Raw genomic sequence first — 10,773 nt, 5'->3', positions numbered from 1 at the left:
TACCCCCCCCCTCAAAGCAATGACAGCAAAATAGGACTCAGCTTAACTCTAAAAATTTATCATGGACTTTAATGGCTCTATGCTAGATATCTTAATATCTAATTTAGCTATCTTAATATCATAACACATTGAGAGTCATAACATCTTTTCCAGTATTTTTCAAAATGAAATTCAACTACGTATTTCTTTGCCTCTTAGGGAAAAGGGGGGGCAAGAAAAAGCATACTTAGGAAAAAAAGCCTAACGTATTCCCATAGGTCTTACTATTGATATTGATAACTATTACTAAAAAGAACATCCTTATGCAAAGTACATCAGACACTTCAAGTTCTAAATAATTGATATGCCAGGTCTAATTTTTATGAAAGATGGTAAAAGAAAAATCTGTAGACAGTTCTAATAAACATTCCTACTCAATATAACCTACTTTACTTTGGGTGCTAGATATCTGGAGTCCAAAACTCCTATCCCTTCACTCAACAGTCATGACAGATTACCATATGCCAAATTCCGTGCTCAACAGTTTTAGAAAGTAATTAAAAGAAATCACAAAAAGTTAATGAGCATCACTCACAAATAAACCAGTAGCATGGCTCCCATTACCATGATAAACCGACTAAAAGAAGAATAGAAGTATACAATGCTAAGGAGAATTGCAGCTCGTGAGAACGTGTACATCCAGTCTAGCCAGTCTCGATTGAAGTCTTCTTCATTTAGCACTGGACCTCCCTGTGCATTCATTTGAACATTCTCATTCATGGGTCGATTTTCTTGGGCCACTAGGTTTGGAGCTGGTGGGGGTTCTTCTCCAGGAACATGTGCCAGATTTAGAGGCTGTGAAGCAGCAGGCTGCGCTGGGTTGGCATTTGATGTGGCCTGAGCTGAAACTGCAGCTTGACTGAAATATTCACCAAAATTAATATTAAAAAAAAACTTTATCATACTATATTTTGCAAAACTTCTTTGGGGAGCCGTATGTATTTTCATAAACCTAATATGGAATATCACAACTCCTATACCACATTTCTTAGGTAAGTACAAATCACAGTGAAAAGTGGAGCCAAGATTTGATGATAGGAGTGAGTAGCTCAAGAAAGGATGCTAATACCTCAGCTTCACAGTCTAAGACGGTAGGGGAGAGGTGGAAGAGATAAGAAAGCCATGGTAATTACTATCTTTTCTCTCTTTCATTTTCATTTTTTTCATTTTCATTTTCATTTCACCTTATAAAGTAATAACCGAATCCTTTACCAAATCTTTTCACTAGTGGCCCCTTTTGTTTTTCTGCATGGGATGACTACTACCACACCCACCACCTCTCCCTTAGAGCCATGTTTTGAAAAATATGTCTAAAAATGTACATTAATCATTACCTTATGTATCCAGTGTCAGTGATAAATGATTTGTATTTGTATTTTAAGATATTAACTAGATCCCAGATAACAACCCCTCAACCCCAATCCCGACTTTTGGGAACTCCATCTAAGAACTACTTGAATAGGTACTTGTAAACCTACGAGGAATTGTGATCCTGAAGATTGCCTATAATTTGATTGCTTGAAAGAATAAATTTTCCAGAGGCTCCCAGTAAGATGGTAATATATCTGGGATTTGCTTTAAATTATCCAGCAAAGGAAGGGAAAGTTCTAGAATAAGAATGCCATGATTTGATAAATGTTGAAGCTGGGTGGTGAGTACACAAGGATTCATTTCACTATTCTATCTCTTCACATGCTAAAATTTTTCTACAATAAAATATTTAAAAATCAAGATAGCAAAATATAAAACCAGAAATTTTACAAAAACCTATTTAAGTCAGTATGCTAATACCTTGTATCTGTAGAGGGTTTTTTAGTTACCAAAAATACTTCCTACCTAACAGATATTCTGATTCTTGGTGAGTTATTTCATTAAAGTAAGGAACTTGAGGCTCAGGAATTAAATAATGTACATAAAACTGCATGATTTAGTAGCAAGCTACAATAAGCTCCACTCATCTCACACAAATTCTCAGGAGGTTATATAAATGAGATAAGGGGTATAAAGCATCTACAGTACAGTACTAAGCACAAAGCAGTCACTGGAATAATAACTATTACCACAGCAACAGGTAAGGTACAAATAGCCTGTCTGCAGCCAAGGGATAATGCGAAAGAACATTAGGATATGAGGTTCATAAAGCACATCAGCTTTATGGGGTAAGGTCTGGAGTAAGGATAAGGATACAAACTTCACACCATAGATAAGGGAATCATCAGATACTTAGGAGGAATACATCAGATACTGGCTCAATTCAGTGTTAGGCACACTAACCTGGCAGCAGTTAGAATGAAGTATAGTCAAGAGTCTAAAAGGAGAAAGAACAATTGCAGTAAAATAGGTCCAAAATGAGAAAAGATCTGGGCAAAATAGATAAAGTAAGATACGGGGGAAGAACAAAAGTGAAACAACATATTAACTCATCTTGGTAAATTGTTGGGTTCAGGGACAACTGAAGGCAGAGTCAAAGCTGATTTAGGTTAAGGGCCTAGAGGATAAATAAAAAGAGACTGTGTCACTGACGAAGTCAAGAAGGAGAGCACACTTAAGAGGATGGTGATGTCAACTCTGAGATGTCCTGAATTTAGAGGTAAGGCAAATGTCCCTACGGAAATCTTCCAGCAATCCGGATGAAACACAGGAGATAAAGAATAGGGGTCACCCACAGAGAACTAACAACTAAGGCTGCAGAAAAAAGAAATCCAAGAGAACTGGCCCAAGACTGGATCCTCTCTTCCTTACCAGACTGTCATAAGGTACATGGCAAGTACACAAAAATATCCATCTAACTGAACATGCAATGTTACCATTTAGAAGAAGGGGAAAATGGGCCATCAAGGACACAAAATAAGTAAGAGAAAAACAAAATGAAGAGGATAACAAAATCACAGAAATAAGAGAACATTAAAATGAAGCTGGAAATGTTAAATGAATGCATAGAAGAATGAAGGCTGAAAAATTGTGCTCAGTGCTAAGATCCATGCTGACTAGAAGAAAGACTTACTAAAATACTGACAGTCCAGAAAGCATATTAGTCCTGTGCCAACATGAACCTCCCTGGCATAGGACTCCCTTTTTCATTCTGCATCCTCTCTCTTCATGTAGATTTGCGGCCTTCCAGTGAAACTCCCCTAAGTTTTCTCTTCTTACATAGATAAAATGTTGTATTAAAGAAAGCATCTCACTACTGATAAATGTAATTAGGGGAAAGAGGGAGAAGCAGAGAAGTTTAGCTGATGTGAACTGGATGTGAACCTCTCCTCTTTAGCCAAATAATTTAAAAGAAAGTATCTGCTGAAATGCTGGCAAACTCATCCTCATAATTTTTAAAAACCAGTAAAATGAATCAGTACATGAAGTCCCAAGTCAACTTACCTAGGATGAAAAAGAAAGCAAGTAGCACACTAAGCAAAAATAATGAACTCAAATAACTTACTATTGCATGTAATACTGATGAGCATACATCTGTTGCCACCACAGCATCTGGAGGGGGCTGAAAGCGGGATACACTGGGAATCCAGCTGGAATAGCTTGCCCAGGAAGCTGGTTGTCCACATTTCTGCAATAAAGAGATAAAGAAATGTCTTTCCATGCTCTAGAAGTTGAAAGCATTTCTCAGAATTTTCATTTCTTAAGTATAAGCCATCCATAGACAAAATATATTAAACCATACTGGAAAGAAAAATACTTATTTTCAACATTCTTCAAATAAGATATTATGGCTTATATAAGATGACTCAGACCCCAGGTGTATCAAACAACTAACATTTCAGCCCAATCTTAGTAAGAAAACAAACACCAACAAAATGTGTGGCAAGCCTGAATATTTGCTATCTTCTCATTTCAGCAGGAAAGGCCAAAAATACTCTTAATTCTATTTTAAGTACATTCTCCTTAAGAACCAAAAGCCCTAAAACAAACTTTACAACAAAATGTTTTCAGAAATGGGGAACCTACCAAAATGATATTTTATGTTAGTAATATTTATATTAACAACATAGCAGATATTAGCTATAAAATAGAAAACATTATAAAAATCTGTAAAATATTTCTTTAGTTAAAAAAACAAGATTGGCAGAACATATTTATACGTGCATTTTTAAAGCAGGCTAAATGCCTACTAACTCAATAAAATTTGTGTAAGGTCATATTTAAGGGCTCTATGCCTCAGTTTCCTTACCTCTAAAATGGAGCTAATAATAGAATCTCCCTCATAGGATTGTTAGTTTGTACTCAATAAATGTTGGCTATTTTTATTTTTACTGTCCCCTATCCCTAAATCTGAATACAACTTGAAAGTGTGTATTTGCAGAATCTGTGTGCTAACTTTCCTTTTCTTCGTATTACTTGAATTTTATCTTTAGCTGGTATAAGCTGTTAACCAGATGAGACAAGAATCGTTAACAAATTCATGAACTTTTAATATGATATGCAAAAGACTGTTAGTGTACAATTGGCAATAACTGATTATAGAAACCTAATTTCGGGCACCTAGGTGGCTCAGTGGTTGAGAGTCTGCCTTTGGCTCAGGTTGTGATCCCAGGGTCCTGGGATCAAGTCCTGCATCAGGCTCCCCCTGGGAGAGCCTGCTTCTCCCTCTCCCTCTACCTATGTCTCTGCCTCTCTATGTCTCTCGTGAATAAATAAATAAAATATTTTAAAAAAAAAGAAACCTAATTTCTTGGAAGAGCTTGAGAGGCTAAAACTTATCAACAGACTATTCTTTTTTTTTAATTTTTTTTTTATTTATTTATGATAGTCACACAGAGAGAGAGAGAGAGAGGCAGAGACATAGGCAGAGGGAGAAGCAGGCTCCATGCACCGGGAGCCGGATGTGGGATTCGATCTCGGGTCTCCAGGATCGCGCCCTGGGCCAAAGGCAGGCGCCAAACCGCTGCGCCACCCAGGGATCCCCAACAGACTATTCTTTAGACACTTGGTGCTAGGTTAGGTGCCAACTCCCCTTAATATTACCTTAACTTCCTCATCTTTAGAAGACTACTGGGAGCCATACTGCACTCACATCCTCAGAAAGTCCTTGTACCTCCTGAATACAGCCCTCCTCCCCTACTTCCCAAGCTTTACAACAAACTGAAATAAGAGAAAAGCAGAAAAGCCTCCATGAGAGTTCATCCCAGCTCTTGATAAACAAGTCTCATATAAGAAAAGGAAAAGAAGCTTAACTCAGCTATTCCTTTTAAAAGGTATCAATTAGTGATCAAATCTGGAAAAAAATTTAAAAAAGTCATACCCCTGGAGCAAAGAAGTATTATTATAAAATACTTGTATAAAGATCTTGGCATCTCCAACAGTGAGCTGATCCATCTAAGCAAATCTGAAACCCACCTAAATCAAGTATAAGCAACAATGCAAGTCTGTATTTAGATATATACTTTAAATATTCTTAATATTCCCAACTAAGAAAAAAAAAAAACCAACCCCCTGAAAGTAGAGCTCTACCAATCTCTACCACTAGGAAGAAATATACCCCCATACAAGTCCATGACTTAATTATGAAATGGGAAAGCTAGGCTTTGTCACTGTTTTTAAAGATTAAGGGAAGAAAGAGCCACCAACAGTCATTTAGAAAAAATTACTATAGGTTTGTACCTCACCCTGTGGTTAAGACCATAACCACAGAACATTTTTGATTATCAAAAATGTTACAAAAAAAAAAACCTAATAAACTAGATGATTCCAAAATGATTCCCCTAGATGATTCCAACATGCTTCCTCCCTTAGTCTCCAATAAGTTAAAAACTACTGGACTATACAATTGCTAAGATACACTCCAGGCCCAAGCTGGTATACTACAACTTTCAGTTGTGCTGAAAAGATGTACTTGGTACTCTACAGAAAACAAGAAATAAAGGATTTATTTGTTACTAAACTACTAAGTTATTATTAATATATATAAAACATATTACATATTATGTATTACATTACAATATTACATATTAATAAGAATTTCATGTATTTCAGAGAATGCATCATTAAACAACACAACAGAGAATTATGTGGTACTGGGAAAAGTGATTACTAAACTAGTGGTAAAGGGAAGGGAGTTTAAAGCTTCATCTCATGGGGATCTCTGGGTGGCTGAGTGGTTTAGTGCCTTCGGCCCAGGGCATGATCCTGGAGTCCCGGGATCAAGTCCCACATGGGGCTTCCTACATGGAGCCTGCTTCTCCCTCTGCCTTTGTCTCTGCCTCTCTCTCTGTGTCTCTCATGAATAAATAAAATCTTTAAAAAATAAATAAAGCTTCATCTCATTCCAAATATTTAAGTAAGTATTAAATGGACTAAAATGAAAGTATTAAAAGTTAAACCACAAAAAACTTAGAAGAAACTGCAACTGATTATTTATCAAACCTTTGGAGGGAAGGAGATTTTCCTAACTTATAAGCAATAGAAGAAAGTGTTAAAAAAAGGAATCCATATATTTGATGACATAAAATTATGAGACAGAGCTTCGGAAAAAATGTTTTCAATAAATAATAGTTCATATATTTTCTACATAAAGAATTCAAAGAAAGGGAAATAATCATTAGGACACCAAATAAATGCAAACTAAAATATATTTTCTTTTTTGTCTGCCAATATCCAGTACTGGCCCTCAGGGGATACAAGTGAAACCCAATTCTTTCACTACTAACAGGATGAAATGGAATACAGCTTTAAAAAACAATTTTACAAATTAAATTCCTTTAAAAATGTTCACTTTTACCCAACTGCCCAAATAATTCTACTTCTGAGAAGAAATACAAAATATGGAAAAAAAAATTCATATCTCCGTCCCAAATAATATTTTATATTAGTAACATTGTTAAAAACATAGCTGTTACTAGCTACAAAATTAAAAAAATTTTAAAAATCTGTTAAAAAAAAAAAAGAAGGGTGAAGGGAGTAAGAGATTAGAAGAGCTTTATGAAACATAATCTGTCAACCTCTCTGAATATGGACTCAATCAAAACAACTATAAAAAGACATTTGAGATAATCAGGAAAAACTAAACATGAATTGAGTGTTTGATGTTATTAAAGAATTTTTGAGTATTCTACTAGTATTTTGATTCTCTTATAGTCCGTATCTGTCATATCTGTTACACACAGCCAGTACTTACAGATGGAATTACAGAGTATCTAGGGGTTTTGCTTTAAAATATTCCAGCCCCTCTTTTTCCGGCTGGAACCATGGAGGGTGCAGAAGAGAAGAAGAAGGTTCCTGCTGTGCTGGAAACCCTTAAGAAAAAGCAAAGGAACTTCGCGGAGTTGAAGATCAAGCGTCTGAGAAAAAATCTGCCCAAAAGATGCTTCGAAAGGCAAGGAGGAAGCTTATCTATGAAAAGGCTAAGCATTACCACAAGGAATACAGGCAGATGTACAGAACTGAGATTCGCATGGCGAGGATGGCGAGAAAAGCCAGCAACTTCTACGTGCCTGCAGAACCCAAGTTGGCATTTGTCATCAGGATCAGAGGTACCAATGGTGTGAGCCCAAAGGTTCAAAAGGTGTTGCAGCTTCTTCGCCTTCGCCAGATCTTCAGTGGCACCTTTGTTAAGCTCAACAAGGCTTCAGTTAACATGCTAAGGATTGTGGAACCATGGGGGTACCCAAACCTGAAGTCAGTGAATGAACTGATCTACAAGCGTGGTTATGGCAAGATCAACAAGAAGCGAATTGCCCTGACAGATAACACATTGATTGCTCGGTGTCCTGGTAAATATGGCATCATCTGCATGGAGGATCTGATTCACGAGATCTATACCGTTGGAAAACGTTTCAAAGAAGCCAACAACTTTTTATGGCCCTTCAAATTATCTTCTCCACGTGGCGGAATGAAGAAAAAGACCACCCATTTTGTAGAAGGTGGAGATGCAACAGGGAAGACCAGATCAATAGGCTTATTAGAAGGATGAACTAAGGTATCTACCATGATTATTTTTGTAATCTGGTCAGTTAATAAATGACTACTTTCAAATGGAAAAAAAAAAATATTCCAGCCCAAGAAAAAAAAGAGGAAAAAGAGGGAATAGATGAAGAATGTTTAACAATTGAGGAAGTGGGTGTTAGGTAAAAGGGAGTTCTTTATAATATTTTCTGTATTTGGTGAACGTTCAAAAAGTATAATCAAATTTTTAAAAATTAAAAAAGCAGTGAATAAAAATATTGACTTACAATATTTTTAACATAATAATATACTATAATTGTTATAATATAACGATAAAAATATTGTTTACCCTACACACATACACATGTCAACAGGGAATGATTCATTAAACTACAGTAATCTGGGATCCCTGGGTGGCTCAGCAGTTTAGCACCTGCCTTTTAGCCCAGGGCGTGATCCTGGAGACCCAGGGCTCCCTGCATGGAGCCTGCTTCTCCCTCTGCCTGACTCTGCCTCTCTCTCTGTGTGTCTTTCATGAATAAATAAATAAATAAATCTTAAAAAAAATTACTATAATTTTTTAATCTATATAATGGAATATTATGCACTTAATAAGGAACAAGACAGGGTCTTGTGTATTAACAGGGGACGATGTTACTACATTTAGTGAAATAACAAAATGTAGGTCAGTGTGTATAGGATGTACACTACTATTTGTGTTAAATACACACGTCCATGTACCCACATATGCGAATGCACACACACACACACACACACACAGTATTTGTCATGGATAACTAGGACACACAAGAATAAAACTGCTGCATACTTTGGTCACTTTTAAAATGGTTCCATTTGCATGTATCACCTCTTAGAAAATAACTAAAAAAAGAAATGATCTGTTCACTTTCCTATCTCTCTGATCAGATTCTGTGCTCCTAAGAAAAGGAAATAGGTTTCATTGTGCTAAACCCTGTTATTGTATCTCCAGGGCTTAGCACAATAAATATCTGTTGAACAACTACATATGCATAGCAAGAAAACTCTGAAATAAAGAGCTGATTATAAGCAACTATTTTATCTAGAAACTTGTAAGTTTCATTTAATTTTCAACATTAAATGAAGTGTAATGTTAACACAGTAAAAATTACAACTATATTAAAGAAAACCATTTGCAAAAAAAAAGGAAACACTAAATGTTAGCAAATAGTTGTCTTCAGATGATTAGACAGGGGAATACTTTTCCCCCTTCCTTTACTGTTCTTTTTCCCCAAAAACTCTTAATATACATATATTACTTTTATAATTCAAAATAATTAAGTAGTCCTTTTTTTGCAAAGAGCCAAATAAAGTAGCAGAAACATGGGGAAAATGTAACTATTTAGAATGTGAAATATGTTTGTCTCCAAATAAAATGTCATACTCTTTATGCAAGGAAAGCAAAGTAAGAGGATAACCTGGTCTCTCCCTCTGGCCTTGGGAAAGTCGGCTGTTACATACCCGTGGCAGGAAATCATATGATGGCACAGATTCTGACAGCTTTTTTTTTCCCCTGACACAGACTATACCAGTTAATACTATTCAATAAACGCTAAACAATGGAAAAAGGGGGTGAAGGAGATTCATAGGACACGGAAATGGTTGAGAACAACAGAGACCATGACAAAAACCAAGAACCTGAAAGACTACCATTCACAAACATATACTTGAAAGCTATACCAAAAGATACTCATTAGTACGCTTTCTAAAGTTAAGAAGTACAAAGGAGAGAAGATAAAAGGAACTGGAAACTTCAAAAATCAGGTACAGATTCTTTAAAATAAACCCTGTGAAGTCAGCCCCATTTCCTTTACCACTCCATAAGATGCAGCAACTGCATGGAATCCCCACCTCGCTCCCAGAATATGCCTTCTCAAGCCTCTCCACTCTCAAGGCGGCTTTGTTCTACCTGCTGAACTTCCCTTAAAATCAGCTCAAACATTACCATGTACGAAGCCCTCCCCATCCCTCCAAGCAGAGACAGTCACTTCCCTCTCCAGGTTCCTGCAGAACTTTTTTCAAGACTCTGATAGACAAACAGATTACCATCTGCTGATGTGCTATCTGACCTACTTCCATTGAGGGCAAGTGCATAATTCATTTTCCTGTCTTCAATGCCCAGCATATAGCAAACTGTAAGGTAAATTTTTACTGAAGAAAGTCACAAGGTCCTCATAGAAACAGATCTGCTTACTCAGTTTGCCAATACTTAAAATCTAACCCGTAGATCTGACTAGAAAACAGGTTTTTTTTTGTTGTTGTTGTTTTGTTTTTAGAAAACAGTTTTATTTTTTTTTTTAATTTTTATTTATTATTTATGATAGTCACAGAGAGAGAGAGAGAGAGAGAGGCAGAGACACAGGCAGAGGGAGAAGCAGGCTCCATGCACCGGGAGCCCAACGTGGGATTCAATCCTGGGTCTCCAGGATCGCCCCTGGGCCAAAGGCAGGCGCCAAACCGCTGCGCCACCCAGGGATCCCTAGAAAACAGTTTTAAATGGGAGGCTGGAAGGGAGACAAAAACCATTACAAATGAAGTCAAAATACAAACAGCAACCTACTAAAACAAATGATAGACAAAATAGGGAGTCACTTCCCCAAGACCATTAAGAACACAGACTTTTAAGTCAGATATGGATTTTAATTCTAGTTCTGCTGCTGACCACTTCTGAGAACTTAGGCAAGCTACATGGCCTTTACGCCTCCTTCTCATCTATAAAATGGGAGAAAATAGTACCTGGACTAGAGTGGATATAAAAGTCAATGTATAGCACTGAATTACATAGCATATATAAGTGCTTAACAC

General features: G+C 36.6%; 1 protein-coding gene and 1 pseudogene across 1 annotated transcript in view; one reads left to right on the top strand and one right to left on the bottom strand.

Moving 5' to 3' along the window:
- Positions 1–10,773, bottom strand: part of HERPUD2 (HERPUD family member 2) — a 34,099-nt gene that overhangs the window by 1,821 nt on the left and 21,505 nt on the right. The window contains exons 5-6 of the mRNA XM_077856214.1: positions 3,476–3,598; positions 575–898 (exon numbers count right to left, since the gene is read on the bottom strand). Of these exons, the coding sequence (XP_077712340.1) occupies positions 575–898; positions 3,476–3,598 (447 nt within the window). The remainder of the gene's footprint in view (positions 1–574; positions 899–3,475; positions 3,599–10,773) is intronic.
- Positions 7,282–8,019, top strand: LOC144288590 (large ribosomal subunit protein uL30 pseudogene; annotated as a pseudogene).

This window comes from Canis aureus, chromosome 18, assembly GCF_053574225.1.
Source record: "Canis aureus isolate CA01 chromosome 18, VMU_Caureus_v.1.0, whole genome shotgun sequence".
In the NCBI taxonomy this organism is placed as follows: Eukaryota; Metazoa; Chordata; class Mammalia; order Carnivora; family Canidae; genus Canis; species Canis aureus.
Note: the sequence above shows the minus strand (reverse complement) of the source record. Positions and strands in the feature narration are given on the sequence as shown.